Source organism: Triticum urartu, chromosome 7A, assembly GCF_056163025.1.
Source record: "Triticum urartu cultivar PI428250 chromosome 7A, HENAU_Tu73, whole genome shotgun sequence".
NCBI classification, from domain to species: Eukaryota; Viridiplantae; Streptophyta; class Magnoliopsida; order Poales; family Poaceae; genus Triticum; species Triticum urartu.
Window position 1 is genome coordinate 566,072,679 of NC_141879.1, and position 19,274 is coordinate 566,091,952.

Consider the following 19,274-nt stretch of genomic DNA (forward strand, 5'->3'; position numbering starts at 1 on the left):
ATGTCCGAACTTAAGTGAATTCCTGCATGTTTACATGAAATTTGTCCGGTTTTGTTCTAACCCGGTTTGAAATGTATGCGGGCATGGTTGAATGGCCAACTTCAACATCAGTGTGTCGTTTTACGAGTTTTAGGAAATGCCCTAATGTTTTTCTAAGAAAATTGACATCTGGAAACTAGTATTTTTTTCATGAGCCCTGGCATGTACTCCCTTTGCTTCTTTTTATCCCGCGTATAAAGTTTGGTCGGGGTCAAACTACACGAAGTTTGACCAAATTTATATAAAAAGTATGAACATTTACAATGCTAAAACTATATAGTATAAAAATACATTTCATGGTGTATCTGATAATATTGATTTCATATTGTGAATGCTGATATTTTTAATATAAAGTTAATCAAATTTTACAAAGCTTGATCTTGATCTAATATTTTATACGGGGACTAAAAAAACGGAGTGAGTACGCAGGGGAATAAAGCCGGCCTTTGGTTGGGCGAGCGATATCGCCCCTCGAAGCATCCGTCCTCCCTGTTGTGCTCTCTCTCTCTCTCTCTCTCTCTCCATTGCTCAGTACCATCCCACCTCTCTCCCTCTCACCTAAAAGTCTTGTGCCAGAGATTTGAAAAGATCACACAGACCACTAGCTTTTAGGCGCTTGCCTTGCCTGCGAATTGCTGTGAGCTGCTGAACACTTTGCCCAACCCTCCTTCTGCTCCATTTTCTAGGCAGCCATGGAAGCAGCAGATGAGGAGAAGCCCCTGCTTAATGCACAGACCAATCCTCAGGTAAATCTCTCGCCTCCTCTTCTTTTCTCTCATCGAGATGATCATGAGAGTAATCTCTTCAGTTAGGAGGAAGAATACGAGTAATTCCGATCTTCTCGATCCTGTGCAACTTAGATATTTTTGTACTGTACTGCAGGATGTAGGTTCAGAATATACCAGCGATGGTTCAGTCGATATCAACAAACGGCCTGCTCTGAAGGGAAGTACAGGCCGTTGGAGGGCATGCTACATGATTTTAGGTAATACTATCAAAATTCGGACAGCAATTCATGCAAACTGTACTCGTGTCCATCTACTCCTTTTCTTACATGCTACTTGAACGCATCCTAGGTGTTGAGTTCTGCGAATGCGTGGCCTTCTTCGCGGTCTCGAGGAACTTGGTAACCTATCTCACCACCGTGCTCCACGAAAGCAAAGTCGCCGCCGCGAGAAATGTCTCCGCCTGGGTCGGCGCCAGCTTCCTCACGCCGCTCATCGGAGCCTTCTTGGCCGACACCTACCTGGGAAGATACTGGACAATAGTTGCTTCCCTCCCAGTCCACATCCTTGTAAGTTCTAGTACACAAGATAACGATCAACAAACCTCTTAGTTGCAAGTTGCAACTCTGATAAACACTTGATTCTGTCAGGGAATGCTGGTCCTCGCAGTGTCAGCATCAGCCCCAGCATCTTCCTACAGCGGCGGCGAGGTTCATCGCACCATGGTGTACGCGGGGCTCTATCTCGCCGCGCTCGGCGGCGGCGGCATCAAGCCCTGCACGTCGACCTTCGGGGCCGACCAGTTCGACGGCGCCGACCCGGCGGAGCTGGCCAAGAAGGGCTCCTTCTTCAACTGGTACTACTTCATGATCAACCTCAGCTCCCTCCTGTCGAGCACGCTGCTTGTCTGGCTGCAGGACAATGTCGGGTGGGGGGTCAGCTTCGCGATCCCGACGGCGCTCATGGCCTTGGCCCTCGCAGTGTTTCTTGGTGGCTCCAGGGTGTACAGGTTTAGAGAACCCACAGTGAGCCCCTTCACCAGCCTCTCCCAGGTGGTCGTCGCGGCCCTCAGCAAGTGGCGTATGCAGCTGCCGGACGACGTCTCCCTTTTCCACGAGCTCACCGGTTCGTCTGAATCAGGCCACATGATTCAGCATACGAGTCAGTTCAGGTACTTCAGATAATGTCTAGATGTTCATTTGGAAACAAACATTTGCACTGAGCCAACTATCCGATTGTAATCTTCAGATTCCTCGACAAGGCTGCCATGATGCTGCCCCACTCGGACAAAACATGCGTGGCGCCGCCGACGAGTTCTTGGAGGCTCTGCACGGTGACACAGGTCGAAGAGCTCAAGATACTGCTGCGGATGTTCCCCGTCTGGGCATCTTTCGTGATCTTCCACGCCGTCACCGGCCAACTGTCGTCGACGTTCATCGAGCAGGGGATGGTCATGGACAACCGCGTCGGCGGGTTCGCCATCCCGCCCGCCTCCCTCTCCATCTTCGGCGTCTTCAGCGTGCTCGTCTGGGTGCCCGTCTACGAGACCGTGCTGGTGCCGCTCGCCCGGCGCTGCACCGGCAACGGCAAGGGCTTCTCGCAGACGCAGCGGCTCGGGGTCGGCTTCGCGCTGTCCGCGCTGACCATGGTCTACTCGGCGGCGCTCGAGACGAAGAGGCTGGCGGTCGCGCGAGCCAGCGGCCTGGCCGGGCAGAACGTGCCGGTGCCGATGAGCATCCTGTGGCAGGCGCCGTCGCACGCCCTGCACGGCGCGGCGGGGGTCTTCGCCGGCATCGGCATGACGGAGTTCTTCTACGACCAGGCCCCGTGCGCCATGAAGAGCCTCTGCGCGGCGTTCGCGCAGCTCTCGATCGCGTCCGGGTTCTACTTCAACACGGTTGTGCTCAGTGTCGTGGCGGCGGTCACCACGCGTGGCGGGGCGCCTGGGTGGATCCCAGACAACCTCAACGAAGGGCATCTCGACTATTTCTTCTGGATGATGGCTGCTCTCAGCTTACTCAACCTGGCGCAGTTTGTGCACTACTCCATGCGGTGTAGAGAGAAGACAGCTTCTTCACCCTAAATAGTGGACACTTGACACGAGTTTAAAGTTTAAATCCTTTTCTATATGATGATCACAATAAAGTAAGCCTCTTCCATCATAGTGATAGATAATCCCAAATGATAAGTGCCACAGTTTGCATGAAGCACTTCACCCTGACAGTTATTACAACTAGATATCTGTATTGAAAAAATTTAGACTTATCAATCTGCACTGAACGGACATGCTAGATATCTATCCCGTCCCGTATAGTAAACGTCTCTTCGGCATTGAACAGGCACGGACAAATGAGACGCGACACTGGCGGCGCTCGCGCGTTGCTTCAATGCGAGTGACAGTGAGGGCTGCGTCCGCTCCGGGCCGGCGTCAATGCAGAGCGACCCTACAGCGGGATGAATGCGGGCAGCTGGCGCCGGGCAGGAAAGCATGCGAGCGAGGGAGAAGGATTTAGGGCGGGCCAGGTTTGTCAGTCGTGGGCGTGGAAGCAGCTCGGATGCCCACAAAGCTCCCCTTCCCCAGTTTGCAGAAAAAATGCGTCCAGACTGGCCTGCGAATCGATACAGGACCGTGTTGGATGACAAAATATGTTCAAACCATACGGTTCAAACGGGTGCGGGCGGTTTGAGTGTCTGTGTTGTAAACGCGCTAACAATGCAATGCTACAGCCATAAATCGATCTCATGGACTGTAGCAGTGATGAGCGCCGTGTTCCTTCCTTTTTTCACTTGATTAAACATTGGCCTTCCATATGTATCCTAGTTCCCACGATCAGCGGCAGCACAAGCCGTTAGGGGAGCAACACATGAAGTCTGATTCGTAAGCACACAATGATTTGATTCGTAAGAACAGAACGATTTGATTCATGTATTGATTTGGTTCGTGTCACCCATTCCTGTTAGTAGCACATGGTGAGAAAGAGAGAGATGGGATGACCTAAGCAATTTAGGTTCGTTGCATGTGCAGCGATCGGCCTTCAGCCGGTGTGATATACCTCCGTCCGTAAATATTTGTTGTAAAAATAAATGTATCTAGATGTGTTCTTAGTTTTAAATACATCAATTTCAATCCATTCTTACTGCAAGTAATTCAAAACGGAGGGAGTACTACAGAACGGAAAAGAGAAAATGAGAAAGGCCTTCTTGGTTCATAGGATAGGAATTTTATAGGAATAGAGAAATCATAGTAAGTGAGATGACATGCATTTCAATTTTTATAGAGAAAGAGATACTATTTGGTGCATAGGGTAGGAATTTTTTAATTGAGTCTAGGCCAATGTTTTTTTTCCTTCAAAATGTGAAGAATTGATTTCTATCCTACATACGAACAGGAATCCATTCCCATAAACCAAAGGGTTTCAATTTGTTTTCCTTTACAAATCCTATTCTATAGAGTTTCTATAAAATTCCTACAAAAGACGACCTATTATAGTGATGAGCGAAAGGGAAACTGTTTTCCCAAATAAAATAGTGCTACTCCAATTTATGCGGAAGAGACGTGGAAATAACCGGTTGCGAACTAGTATTGTAAAGTGACCCAGTGAGTGAGTGATGCTGACGGCGCAGCAGGCAGCTCCAGGAGCATCGTCTCCATCCGCCTTCCTTGTCCGTTTAGCACGTTGTAGCCTAGCTTAGCTTAGTAGCTAGTAGAGACTAGTTTAATTTAACAAGATGCCGCTCATTTTTTAACGAGAGCGTAGTAGGAGATACGAATCTGCTGCCGCATTCGTCTTCCTCTTGAGGAAAACAAGTCTCATCCGCCGCATCCGTCGTCACTCAGGTCTCTCTCGCTGTTCAGCTCAACGTGGAATCAGAAGAAGAAAAAGTCAGCTTGTTCTCCTGCCATTTGTACAATTACGCTGAAAATTACATCATGTGTTTTTTGCTTCTCATGATAGACCTTCTCTTTTCTTTCTCTTTTTGTATTGTCCAATCACTCTACACAACGGGGTCTCTAGATAACAAGTTCCTGATAGCTCCGCGTACACAGAATTCTTCTCAGGAACTTCCTAAGAGCACTTCTTCTGAAGACTACACCGAGAGAGAGAGAGTGTCAGATGGAAGCAGCAGATGAGGAGAGCCCACTGCTGAGCCATCGCTGCCTGCGTCCACAGCCACAGGTGATGGATTTTTCTCTGCTCAACCATGCATTATCCCTGCTGTCCAGTTGGTATCCTAAGTGCGGAAATTGGTAACCAAATTTATAGCCTCTGCATTGTTGTTCAGGACGAATATTCAAGGTACACGAGCGATGGAACGGTTGATGTCAACAGACAGCCTGCTCTCAAGCACAGCACCGGCAACTGGAGAGCATGCTTCTTCATTCTAGGTGCTCCACAAAACTTCTTCATGCTCCACATTTTGTCATTTTCCATACAGGAGGAGTAACATGTTGAGCCTTGGACCTAAATCAGGCGCCGAATTCAGCGAATGCTTGTGCTTCGCCGCCGTCGCCAAGAACTTGGTCACCTACCTCACCAGTCACCACGGTGCTCCACGAGAGCAACGTCGACGCCGCGAGGAACGTCTCCACCTGGGTCGGCAGCTGCTTCCTCACGCCGATACTCGACTGTTGCAGTGTTCCTCTCTGTCTACATCTTTGTAAGCCGAGACAACCAGAATGCTATCAGACCACCTTAATCTGCAACGTTTCTGAAGTTACTGTACAAAAAATTCTGTGCAGCATTTCTGAAACTTTTTCATTGACAATGTGCCAGGGGATGTTCATCATGACCTCATCGCCGGCGCTTCCGCGGCTCCTGCCTCGTTCCTCCGACGAGAGCGGCGGTGTCCATCGTGCCGCCGTCTACCTGGGGCTCTACCTTGTCGCCCTCGGCACCGGCGGAATCAAGCCCTGCGCCACGGCCCTGGGCGCGGATCAGTTCGACGGCGCCGACCCGGCGGAGCGGGTGGCCAAGGGCTCCTTCTTCAACTGGTACTACTTCTCCATCAACATCGGCTCGCTGCTGTCGGCGACGTTGCTCGTCTGGGTGCAGGACAACATCGGGTGGACCGTCGGGTACGCAATCCCGACGGTGCTCATAGGATTCGGCCTCGCCGTGTTCGTCTCCGGTGGGAAGATTTACAGGCACAAGCCACTGGGGGTGGGAGGTAGCCCACTGACAAGGGTCTGCCAGGTGGTCGTCGCTGCCGCGAGGAATTGCCGTCTCGAGCTGCCCGATGACACCTCGGCCCTGCACGAAAATGGCATGGCTCAGCACACCAGGCAATTCCGGTTCTTTGACAAGGCCGCGATCGTGCTGGCGTCGTCGGAGAAGAAGGGCCCGTGGCGGCTCTGCACGGTGTCGCAGGTGGAGGAGCTAAAGATGCTGCTCGGATGTCACCCGTCTGGGCGTCGATGCTCGTCTTCTTCGCGGTCACCGCGCAGATGTCAACCACGCTGATCGAGCTTGGCATGACCATGGACAACCGCGTCGGCGGTTTTGTCGTGCCGCCGGCATCGCTCTCCACATTTGACCTCGTCAGCGTCCTCATCTGGGTTCCCCTCTACGAGGCCGTGCTGGTGCCGCTCGCACGGCGCGTCACCGGCGAGCACAGGGGATTCACGCAGCTGCAGCGCATTGGCGTCGGCCTCGCGCTGTCCGCGGCCGCCATGGCGTACGCCGCGTCGGTCGAGACGAGGCGGCTGGCGTCGGCGAGCTCGATGAGCATCATGTGGCTGGCGCCGTGCTACTTCGTGCTGGGCGCGGCCGAGGTGTTCACCAGCATCGGCATGCTCGAGTTCTTCTACGATCAGTCCCCAGTATCCATGAAGAGCTTGGGCACGGCCCTCGCGCATCTTGCCGTCGCTGGCGGGAGCTACCTCAACTCCGCCCTGCTCGGCGCCGTCGCGTCTGCCACGGGGTGGATCTCGGACAACCTCGACCAGGGCCACCTTGACTACTTCTGGTTCATGGCGGCTCTCAGCACGCTCAACCTGTTGCAGTTCGTTTACTGCTCCATCAGATACAAAAGCTAAAGAGGCCACCGAAATAATTGTTTGAAGGGGAAAAGGTGTGGCTGAATTGCTTAGGTGTACCCACCCACCCCAAGAACGTTTTCCTTTTTATTTCCCCAAAAGAAATTTCAAGCTTTGCAGGTGAACAGTACATTTGAATTACAATATGCAAAAAATGTTTTTTATATGCAACATAAATACTACTCCACAATGCAGTGCGACACGCTTTCCAAGGGAGATGGAGGGAGTACTTAAAGTTATATTACTTGTATTAATCTCATTTAATATATTGATGCTGCACCAAAAAAATCTAAAATATTTCTTGTACATTGTAGTACTAATGTTTCAGAGATCCCCACAAATTAATTTTCAAGGACAGGAAGAGATGGGCGAACGGGCGACTGGGCGGGCGACCGGGGCCACGGCCGCGGCTGCGCAGCCGCCCCTAGCCGCCGGTGATGGCCGGCGAGTTGCAAGCCAGTTCTGGGCTCTTGCGGATCCGGACGAGGAGGACGCGGACGACGACGGGGATGGGATCCCGGCGAGTTCTCCACCGACTCCGACTCCGACTCCGACTCCGTCAGATCTCATACGTGAGTTTTTTTAATTCAGGGTACGACGAAGATGAAGTGGCAACAACGATCGATAGTGTTCTGCCACCTGATGATCCGACAAGAATTGGATTGCACGCGGGAGAGAAGAAAGAAATGATTCGTCGCGTAGTTCACCGGAGAAAGGCGGCGACGGCAATCAGACCATGGAAAGGTCCCCTCCCGAAGGTAAGTCTTCCAAATCTTACTCTTTTCGATTTGATTAGGCCGCAATCGTGGATCACAGTTAAGAGAAGGAAGAATGTGCGCCGGCAAATCGCGTCTAGGGCGCCGACGGCGGCTGTGGCGTCATCGCCGGCATCTCAGGAGATCAGGATCGCCGTTCAGAGGGTGCTGCGTTTGAATTTCCTTTTGGGCCGTGAGCTGGGAGCGTGTGCAGTTGGGCCGGCTCTGGGTGAGTTGGGCCAGAGCATAGACGGGCCAGGGTTAGCTGGGTATGTGGCCCAGGCTAACCCGACCGCTACTCCTTCTCGCTGCGACGCCCCATGCACTCGATCGATCGCTCCTTCTCTGGTTTCGCCGTTGTCTACTCGGGCTAGGGTTCCGAGGCGCGGCAAGTCCGGGTTCCGAGCGTGTGGAACCGGTAGAACTCGGCGCATCCCATCCGCCCCGGCTATGGCTGGCCGCGGGTCAGCCGCGTCGCCAGGCAAAGGCGCTGCCTCGGGTGGGACTGGCCGAGGTGGGGCGGCTTCGCTGCCAGGGTCCGGCCGCGCCACTACAGCGCTGCCAGCGGCTGGGACTGGGCGTGGGGGCGCGGTGCAGGAGTCGCCGCGGCCGCCGGCGCCGGCCGGTGCAAACCCCGCCGCCATGGGTCGGGGTGGTGGAGCGAACGGCCTGAGGCCGCCGACTCCGGCTGCTGCTGCCACCTTGGGTCGGGGCGGGATTGGCCTGGGTTCTTGGCCGTCGCTTCAGGGCCCGGGGATTGCTGGACGGGGAGCTCCGATCGGCCCGCGACCTACGCTGACGGCGGGGGTGTCGCCCGCGGTCGGGCGTGGTGGACCTCGGCCTCCCATGCTGGCGATCGGGCGTGCTGGACCTCGGCCTCCCGCGCCGGCTAATGCTACTGTGGGGAGTGGCGTTGCTCCGTCGAGGCCAACGACACCAGCGGCTGTGGGGCGTGGTGCTGCTCCGCCGCAGCCTCATTGAGGGAGTCCTGGATTAGGGGGTGTCCAGATGGCCGGACTATACCTTCGGCCGAACTCCTGGACTATGAAGATACGAGATTGAAGACTTCGTCCCGTGTCCGGAAGGGACTTTCCTTGGCGTGGAAGGCAAGCTTGGCGATACGGATATGTAGATCTCCTACCATTGTAACCGACTCTATGTAACCCTAGCCCTCTCCGGTGTCTATATAAACCGGAGAGTTTTAGTCCGTAGGACGAACAACAATCATACCATAGGCTAGCTTTTAGGGTTTAGCCTCTCTGATCTCGTGGTAGATCTACTTTTGTACTACCCATATCATCAATATTAATCAAGCAGGACGTAGGGTTTTACCTCCATCAAGAGGGCCCGAACCTGGGTAAAACATCGTGTCTCCTGCCTCATGTTACCATCCGACCTAGACGCACAGTTCGGGACCCCCTACCCGAGATCCACCGGTTTTGACACCGACATTGGTGCTTTCATTGAGAGTTCCTCTGTGTCGTCACTTTTAGGTCCGATGGCTTCTCCGATCATCAACAGCGATGCGATCCAGGGCGAGACTTTTCTCCCCGGACAGATCTTCGTATTCGGCGGCTTTGCACTGCGGGCCAATTCGCTTGGTCATCTGGAGCAGATTGAAAGCTACGCCCCTGGCCATCAGGTTAGATTTGGAAGTTTGAACTACACGGCCGACATCCGCGGAGACTTGATCTTTGACGGATTCGAGCCATAGCCGAGCGTGCCGCACTGTCACGATGGGCATGATTTAGCTCTGCCGCCGAACAGTGCCCTGGAGGCCGCACCTGTGTCCGCTCCGACCCCTAGCTCGGAGCCGATCACACCAACCGAGGATGGGTGGTTAGACACCACCTCGGGGGCTGCAATCTCTACGGCGATCGAGCCGAACACCAGCCCTATTCTCTGCGAAGCCCATGACTCCAGAGAGCCGGACTCCTCTCCAGACTCCGAGCCCTCCGCGCCCCGACCGATCGAACCCGAGTGGGCGCCGATCATGGAGTTCGCCGCCGCGGACATCTTTCAGCACTCGCCCTTCGGCGATATTCTGAATTCACTAAAGTCTCTCTCTTTGTCAGGAGAGCCCTGACTGGACTATGGTCAGCAAGGTTGGGATGCGGATGATGAAGAAATTCAAAGCCCACCGACCACCCACTTTGTAGCCACTGTCGATGATTTAACCGACATGCTCGACTTCGACTCCGAAGACATTGACGGTATGGACGCCAATGCAGGAGACGATCAAGAACCAACGCCTATAGGGCACTGGAAAGCCACCTCATCGTATGATATATACATGGTGGACACCCCAAAAGAAGGCAATGGCGATGGAACAGCGGAGGATGACCCCTCCAAGAAGCAGCCTAAGCGCCGGCGTCAGCAGCGCCGCTCTAAATCCCGCCCAAACAAAAACGGTGATTCCGGCACGGGGGATAATAACACCCCGGACAGTGTCGAAGACAACCACCTCCAGCAAGATTCAGCACAGGAGGATAGAGAAGCCAGCCCTCATGAGAGAGCGGTAGACAGAGAGGTCGAGGACGATAATTATATGCCTCCCTCCGAAGACGAGGCAAGCCTCGACGATGACGAATTTGTCGTGCCGGAGGATCCCGTTGAACAAGAGCGTTTCAAACGCAGGCTTATGGCCACGACGAGCAGCCTCAAGAAAAAACAGCAACAACTTAGAGCTGATTAAGATTTGCTAGCTGACAGATGGATTGAAGTCCTTGCGGCCGAAGAGTATGAACTCGAACGCCCCTCCAAAAGCTACCCAAAGCGCAGGTTGCTACCCCAATTAGAGGAGGAAGCACTTAAACCTACATCACCAGCGCATGATGCGGCCGACCGGCCACCCCGTGGCCGTGACAGAGAGGCCTCTCGACCCTCCACTCAAGTCGCACCCCGGCGCCGCTCAAAAACTACCAAGGCAGGGGAAAATGCGCCAGACCTGCGAGATATATTGGAGGACAAGGCAAGGCAAACAAGATCGATCTACGGATCACGTGGGCGCCCCACAGCACAAGACGATACTCGTCACGCCGGATAAAGTAAATCTGGCCGGGCCGAACACAGTTGACAATGCTCGTTTGAGTTGCGTCGTGATGTAGCCCAATACAGAGGCGCCGCACACCCATTATGCTTCACAGATGAAGTAATGGATTATCAAATCCCCGAGGGTTTCAAACCCGTGAACATCGAATCATACGATGGCACAACAGATCCTGCGGTATGGATCGAGGACTATCTCCTCCATATCCACATGGCCCGCGGTGATGACCTACACGCCATCAAATACCTCCCACTCAAGCTTAAAGGACCAGCCCGGCATTGGCTTAACAGCTTGCCAGCAGAATCAATTGGTTGTTGGGAGGACCTGGAAGCCGCATTCCTCGACAATTTCCAGGGCACTTATGTGCGACCACCAGACGCCGATGACCTAAGCCACATAATTCAGCAGCCAGAGGAATCGGCCAGACAATTCTGGACACGGTTCCTAACCAAGAAAAATCAAATCGTCGACTGTCCGGACGCAAAGGCCCTAGCAGCCTTCAAGCATAACATCCGCGACGAGTGGCTTGCACGGCACCTAGGACAGGAAAAGCCGAAATCTATGGCAGCCCTCACGACACTTATGACCCGCTTTTGCGTGGGAGAAGACAGCTGGCTAGCTCGCAGCAATAACATGACCAAGAGCCCTGGTAATTCGGATACCAAGGACAGCAGTGGCAGGTCGCGTCGCAACAAGAAAAAGCGCCGCATTAACGACGACAATGCTGAGGATACGGCAGTTAATGCCGGATTCAAAGGCTCTAACCCCGGTCAGCGGAAAAAGCCATTCAAAAGAAATACTCCAGGCCCGTCCAGTTTGGACCGAATACTCGACCGCTCATGCCAGATACATGGCACCCCAAAAAACCAGCCAATCACACCAACAGGGATTGTTGGGTGTTCAAGCAGGCAGGCAAGTTAAATGCTGAAAGCAGAGACAAGGGGATGCATAGAGATGACGAGGAGGAGCCCCGGCCGCCGAACAACAGTGGACAGAAAGGTTTTCCCCCACAAGTGCGGACGGTGAACATGATATACGCAACCCACGCCTCCAAGAGGGAGCGGAAGCGTGTGCCAAGGGACGTATACGCGATGGAGCCAGTCGCCCCAAAGTTCAACCCATGGTCTTCCTGCCCGATCACTTTTGATCGAAGGTACCACCCCACTAGCATCCGTCATGGCAGATTCGCCGCATTGGTTCTAGACCCAATTATTAACGTATTTCACCTCACTAGAGTCCTTATGGATGGCGGCAACAGCCTGAACCTGCTTTATCAGGATACAGTGCGGAAAATGGGCATCGATCCCTCGAGGATTAAACCCACCAGAACGACCTTTAAAGGCGTCACACCAAGTGTAGAAGCCAACTGTACAGGCTCAGTTACACTTGAAGTGGTCTTCGGATCTCCGGATAATTTCCGAAGCGAGGAGTTAATCTTCGACATAGTCCCGTTCCGCAGTGGCTATCACGCACTGCTCGGGCGAACCGCATTTGCCAAGTTCAATGCGGTGCCGCACTACGCATACCTCAAGCTCAAGATGCCAGGCCCTCGAGGCGTCATCACGGTCAATGGAAACACCGAACGCTCTCTCCGAACGGAGGAGCATACGCCGGCTATCGCAGCGGAAGTACAAAGCAGCCTCTCAAGGCAATTCTCCAGTCCGGCCATTAAGCGTCCAGACACCATCAAGCGCGCCCGGAGTAACCTACAACAAGACCGCCTGGCATGTTCCGAGCAAGCGTAGCAATGCGGCCCCAACCCCAACCCTCGCGAACTTGTGAAACCAGTGCCGCACGTACATAACTACGCTCTGGAAATACCATGGGCACAGGGGGAGGGGCACCATCACGGCACGCCCGAAACGTGGCTTAAACCGCACTAGGGGCTGCCGATTTCTTAATTTTCTCTTATTTTCAGGACTCCATTCTTCGGAAGGCTTGTCCGGTAGTACAATTGCTGCACAAACGATACAACCAGGGAATCAGAAAGCTACGCCGCACTACGGAACTCTAAGGTGGTCTCTATAACGAGCAGTATACCTGTTTCGCATAACATTCCGCAGCTCGCCCCTGGAAAGGACATATTTGATAGTCCCATCTTTTGCTTATCGCACTATTTGTATCGTTCTGCTTTGATCGCAGCTTTCTTAAATAAACAATGCATAGCTTCCATCTATTATTGTATTACCTCTTTTTTTACGAATATATGTTCATTAATGACATGTTGCACCCGTACACTTTGGTACGACCAACACGCCAGGGGCTTAAGTACCCCACAACATGGTGTGAGAAGTCCGAACACTTTCACAAGTGCGGCACCCCGAACTTATAGCATTATATGCATCGGCTCCGAATCATGTCTTGGGTCAAATGTTGGGTTTGCCCGGCTCCTATGTTTTGGTACCTTACGTTCCGTTATATCGGCTAAGGTAGCACTAGGAGAACTACTGCGATTGTGCCTCAGTTGAGCTGAGCTAAGCACCTCAATAGACAAAGCTAAAACTGACCGTCATGATGAGGCGAGAGCTGGTCGCTGTTCGAGAGGTTTTCGAGTCCCTAAAGACTTATGCCGCTTAGAGCGAGGAGTCGGCTTTGTCCGGCCTAGGCGTGGATAGCGCCCCGAACTCGGTCTTCCGAACACTAGGGGAAAATTTAAAATTATAGAATTAGATGGCTAAGTGAGAGTGTTCAAGCATTATAGTCCGATTGCCTTGTTCGTTGTGTTGAGCGCCTCCCTCGAAGGACCCAATAATGGGGAAAAGAGCGCTCATGTTTATCCCGAACACCCCAGCACTCGTGCCACGGGGGCAGAAACTGACGACTCGCCATCTCTCAAATTTGATAAACGGCCACACAGAAGGTAATATTTTAAATTCAAAAAGCATTGCTTAGCGCACATGAACAAGTTTTCAGCGCACAGGACAAAACGAGCGAGTTTACTGAAAAATTACATCCATGGAACATTCATCCGCCACAAGGCGGGCACCCTTCAGAACGCCCTCATAATACATCTCGGGCTTGCGATGCTCCTTGCCCGGCGGTGGCCAGTCCTTCACAAGCTTCTTAGCATCCAGCTTGCCCCAGTGCACCTTCGCACGGGCAAGCGCCCTACGGGCACCCTCGATGCATACGGAGCGCTTGATGACTTTGAGCCTTGGACAGGCCTCCACCAGCCGCCTCACCAGCCCGAAGTAGCTCCCAGGCATGGCCTCTCCAGGCCACAGCCGGACTATGAGGCCCTTCATGGCCTGTTCGGCCACCTTATGGAGCTCGACCAGCTGTTTCAGCTGGTCACTTAAGGGCACCGGGTGTTCGGCCTCAGCATACTAAGACCAGAACACCTTCTCCGTCGAGCTTCCCTCCTCGGCTCGGTAGAAGGCGGCGCATCCGACACGCTACAGGGCAAGTCTGCGAATGCTCCTGGAGAGCTTTGGATTCGGGTAAGTGACAAGTAATTCACTTTTACGTGCTTGCTTTGCATAAAGAATGCCTTACCCGCCGCTATCTTTTTTATTGCCTCAACCTCCTGGAGGGCCTTCTGGGCTTCGGCCTTGGCAGACTTGGCATCTTCAATGGCCGCCGCGAGCTCAGACTCTCGCGTCTTCGAGTCAAGCTCCAAACTCTCATGTTTTTTCATGAGAGCCTGGAGCTCTTGCCGCACCTCGCCAACCTGCGTCTCATGCTTCTCCCGCTCGGTGCGCTCCTTGGCAGCCCTCTTTTCAGCCTCGGACAACGCTTGCTTAAGGGTCGCCACCTTAGTTGTGGCCCCTACAATAGCTGCATTAATCCTGTCACTTTTTGCAATTGCACCTTTCACATATTTCAATAAGGTATTTCTTACCTTCCTTCTCCTCGAGCTGCTGCTTGGCTAGGCCGAGCTCTTGCTCGGACCGCTCGAGGTTCTGCTTCAGTGTATCCACCTCCGCAGTCAGTGCGGCGGAGGCCATCAGCGAAGCCTGCATACGCATATTGACTTGATTATGTTAGACTCCTGTGATTATTAGATCCTCTATTCGGCTTTTCTTTCCAAACGCCGAACAGAGCATCAGGGGCTACTGTCTATGCGGTAATATTTTTTACATATTCTTTACTGTAAGTGCATCTAGTGCCACCCCTAGTTGGTTTTGGAGTATTGACAACAAACTTAGTTGAGGGACTAATGTGTTTGTGAGAATTGCAGGATAACACAGGTAGAAGTCCCTCATTGATTCGGTTTTCCTACCAGAGATGACCCCTAAAAATGTATGAAGACATTGAAGTCAAAGGTGGTATATGAAGATATTCACATTGAAGACTATGACAAGAGAAGACATCACATGAAGCCTATGGAGCTCGAAGACTTAGATCTTTCGTAGTTCTTTTTCTTCTTTATTGAGTCATAGGAACCACCGTACTATTAAGTGGGGTCCAAGAGAACCAGTCAGAATGACTGAAGTGATGCTTAATCAAAACCTATGTCTTCGAGTGAAGACTATGAGAGCGAATCTTGTCCAGAGTCGGACAAGTCAGCTTTGCTTGTAGCCCAAGTAAAGTTGCCGTGTGAGTTTGATATCTGACTGTTGGAACACGTGTCAGTTCCTTAGTGACCCAGGGTCATTTCGGACAAATCAAGTCAGGTTGCCTAGTGGCTATAAATAGCCCACCCCCTACAACCATAAACGGTTGGCTGCTCAGAGTTAGTGTACGGCTTTTGTCGTTTGAGAGCAACCCACCTCGAAGCCTGTGAGAGAGAATTCCTTGCGAGGATAAAGCCCTAACCACCCAAAGCCAAAGAGAATTAGGCATCACTTAAGTCTTCTTGTCTGTGTGATCTGAAGACTTATTACACTTGAGGACTGTGAATTCTCCACCCGGTTAGGTGTCGCATTCTGAGCATCCAAGAGACATTGTGGATTGCCGGTGAATGAAGTCTGTGAAGGTCTGGGAGTCTACCTTGAAGACTTACCAGAGTGATTGGGTGAGGTCTGTGTGACCTTAGCTCAAGGGGAATACGGTGAGGACTGGGTGTCCTGAGCTGCGTGTTCAGGACTGGGTGTCCGGGACTGTGTGTCCTCAGGTTTAACGACCTAGCCGCCCTAACCAGATGTACAGTTGTCACAACAACTGGAACTGGTCCAACACATCATTGTCTTCAACAAGTCACTGGTTTCATCCTTCCCTTCTCTTTACGTACTGTTACTCCTTGTGAAGTCATTGTATGATTGCACTATCTTATATCTTCACTGAGTGACTGCGTGTTCTGTTTGGCTTCATAATATCTTCCTACCTGATCCTTACTACATTGCTGCTATTAGTCATTGTGCGTTCTCTCTGTTGAATACTTGACTATGGCTTGCCTAGTGTAGTCCACCTTTCGCTGCAGGGTAATAGGTTTATTTCTATCATTTGTCTTCATAACTTCCATGTTTTGAAGACTTTCATAAAAATCGCCTATTCACCCCCCTCTAGTCGATATAACGCACTTTCAATTGGTATCAGAGCAAGGTACTCCCTTGTTCTGTGTGATTCGGTTTAACCACCTGGAGTTTTAGCTATGTTGACTGATAATTAAAGTCTCCATTGCGTGCCCCATCTTCGATGGAACTGAATATCCCTACTAGAAGAATAAGATGCGCATGCATCTTGAAGCCATTGACGTCGACCTATGGTATGTCGTCAAGAACGGCGTTCCCAAGGCTAGAGAAGGTGTCACTGCTGCTGGCGTCAAGAAGTTCGTTCAACTGGACTCTACTGCCAAGAATATCATCTGTGGTCATCTAACCAAAGGACAGTATGGCCGCGTGAGTGCTTTGGAAACATCTAAGCTAGTCTGGGACTGGCTCTCTAAGGTCAACGAAGGCGTCTCAACCCAGAGAGATTAGAGAATCAGTGTCCTTCGCAATCTCTTCAACCGCTTCAAGAGAAATGATAATGAGAATGTCCAGCTCACATTTGATCGACTCACTGACATCACGAATGAGCTTCAAGCCCTTGGCGCTACTGAGATCACCAAGCATGAAGTCGTCAAGACACTACTGAGATCACTTAACAGTTCGTTTGACACCCTAGCCCTGATGATTCAAGAACGTCCTGATTTCAAGACACTCGATCCGTCTGACATACTTGAGAGGCTCAACACACATGAGTTTCAGCTTTCTGAGAAAAGAGATATCTACGGTCCAAACTATGGGCGAACTCGTGCCTTGAAGGCAAAAGCTGTCTCCTCATCTGAAGAACAATCTGACAGCAGTTCTGATGATCCTGAAGACATTGGAAGGGAACTTGCTATGCTTGTGAAGAAGTTCCAAAAATTCACCAAGAAGAAAGGCTTCAGAAAGTCTTCCCGATCAAGCTCAAGGAACGATGAAGCTTCTGCTCATGACTACAAGAAGAAAACATGTCACAAGTGCAAGAAACCTGGCCACTTCATCTCTGAGTGTCCGCAGTGGGACAATGAGAACAAAAAGAAGAAGAAGAGCAAGGAATATGACTCTGACGACAAGAAGAAGAAATACTCTAAGTCTTCTTCCAAGTCTTCTTCAAAGTCTTCATCACACAAGAAGAGCTCATCTGGCAAGGCACGTGCGTTTGTTGACAAGGAAATGGATTCATAGGAGGAGTCCGCTTCTGAGGAGGCAGAGGTGGAGTCTAAGGAGGAGTCCGATTCTGGCGTCGCAAGTCTGGCTACAGCATACATTGCTAAGTCCATCTTCAACACTGAAGACAATGACCTCATCACCGACACCGATGCAAATGACAAGGACTACTCCGCTCCTACCTACTGCTTCATAGCACGTGGTGCCAAGGTAAACACACGCACTACTCACTATCAAACATCCAGTGACGATGACTCTAATTGTGGTTCAAAACCCAGCTACAAAACACTTGCTAAAATTGCAACTGAACAGAAAGCCATGGAACATATTCAAAAACTGTTAGACAAAAGCGATGATCTGTTAGGCGCTGAAATGACTCGTTCTGAGTCCTTAATTGAAGACATAAAAAATCTTCATGTTAAGTATGAGGAACTTGAAAGTCGTCATGAAACGCTCTCAACAACTCATGAAAAGCTTTCCTATGATTATCTTCAAAGGAAGCAAGATCTTGAGAAATTGAGAGCGGCTCATGAAGATCTTCAAAAGGAAAATGAGTCACTTCGCTCCAAACAGATCAGTTCTGCTCAGGAAGGATTTGAACCACCATGTCTTAAGTGCATTGAGCGTGATAATGCTACTATTGTTGCTGAATGTTCTACTGCTGCTACTGTTGCAATATCTTCAACTGTTGATGTGGAAACTAACCCCTCTGCTGAGGATTCCACTGCTATTGCTGATGAGAATGCTAGCTTGAAGACACTGCTTGAAACAGGGATGTACAAAAGTCTTAAAGGGCATCAGACACTATGTGATGTCCTCAAAAAGAAGATCTTGAACCGAAACCCGAGGAAAGAGGGTGTTGGGTTCGTAAGGAAAATGAATGCTGATGGCTCTTACTGGAAACCTAAGCAGTACCCCAAAACCACATGGGTTGCTGCAAAGGAATCTTCAGCAGATCTATCCAATCTATCTGGCTTCTCTTGTGCAAATCCCATTGTCATTGATGAATCCTTTGATGCAAACTATAAACTGTTTAAGAATCAAAATGGTGAAGTGTTTGCCAGGTACATTGGTACTAACTGCAGGAATGGACCGCCTATGAAGAAGATCTGGGTTCCGAAAAAGTGTCTGGAGGATCTTCCTGTGAATGTCATCATGACACCACATGTGAAGAAGACAAACCTCAGACCACAGGCTTCATACGGTCCAAAGGCTTCATACAGGCAGAGGACTCACCTGAGTCTCACTAACGCAAATGTTTTGCAGGGAAACCGTACTCAGGCCTATGAATATGAGCGCGGTTCATCAAACCGCCATGTTCATAAGACCAAGAACTATTCTGCTTATTCTTATGAGTACTATTGTCTGCCTGCAAGACTTTTTTCTAGGGCTCCAAAGCCAAAGTTCTCAGATGCTGCACTTAGACTTATTGCTTCTAAGCCACCCTTGAAGATGTGGGTGGCTAAGAAAGCTTAACTCTCTTTTGCAGGGAAAGGTCTCCAGCAGAAAACCAAAATCGTCTGACGCTATTGCTGGGGACCTTAAACATCTTGTAGGGCGCAAGATCAAATGCCCGAATGGTCTTACTATGTACTTCGTTCCTGAATCGCTTGCTACTCTCCCTATCAGTCCTAATCTGGATCTAAGCTTTCATAACCCATTGGTTCGTCAAATGTTTTTGCTTCACAATTCTCTTCGTGAAGCCTATCCCCCTAACTGCACTGTAGGGTACGACACCAACGTCTTCAGAATGGATTATTGATAGTGGGTGTACCAACCACATGACTGGCAAAAGAAGCCTTCTTATGGACTCAACCTTACGTCCATCCAACAAGAGTCACATCACATTTGCTGACACTGGTAAAAGTAAGGTATTGGGTCTAGGTAGAGTTGCAATCTCAAAGGATCAACACATGGATAAAGTCATGCTTGTTGAATCCCTTGGCTTCAACTTAATGTCTGTCTCAATGCTTTGCGATTTGAACATGATCGTAATATTTGGAAAATATCGCTGCCTTGTACTAATGGAATCTGACAAGTCTCTAGTGTTTGAAGGGTATCGTAAAGATGATTTGTACGTGGTAGATTTTTCGG

At 51.0% G+C, this 19,274-nt stretch overlaps 1 protein-coding gene and 1 pseudogene across 2 annotated transcripts; both read left to right on the top strand.

The window, feature by feature from the left end:
- The first annotated feature begins 523 nt into the window (after positions 1-523).
- On the top strand, positions 524-3,013 carry LOC125527337 (protein NRT1/ PTR FAMILY 8.3). Its single transcript, XM_048691862.2, has 5 exons — positions 524-785; positions 922-1,024; positions 1,116-1,333; positions 1,415-1,935; positions 2,013-3,013. Exons 1-5 carry the CDS (start codon positions 732-734, stop codon positions 2,845-2,847), a joined length of 1,731 nt encoding a protein of 576 aa, XP_048547819.1. The 5' UTR covers positions 524-731; the 3' UTR covers positions 2,848-3,013.
- Positions 3,014-4,664: 1,651 nt separating this feature from the next.
- On the top strand, positions 4,665-6,846 carry LOC125525942 (protein NRT1/ PTR FAMILY 8.3-like; annotated as a pseudogene). The gene is made up of 4 exons (XR_015610054.1): positions 4,665-4,942; positions 5,049-5,151; positions 5,237-5,423; positions 5,540-6,846. The product of XR_015610054.1 is annotated as a protein NRT1/ PTR FAMILY 8.3-like (transcript).
- The last annotated feature ends 12,428 nt before the right edge of the window (positions 6,847-19,274 follow it).

Coding starts and splice junctions, on each gene's coding strand:
- LOC125527337 (XM_048691862.2), top strand. CDS start 732: ATGGAAGCAGCAGATGAGGAGAAGCCCCTGCTTAATGCACAGACCAAT. Junction 786..921: donor ATGCACAGACCAATCCTCAG/GTAAATCTCTCG, acceptor ACTGTACTGCAG/GATGTAGGTTCAGAATATAC. Junction 1,025..1,115: donor GGCATGCTACATGATTTTAG/GTAATACTATCA, acceptor AACGCATCCTAG/GTGTTGAGTTCTGCGAATGC.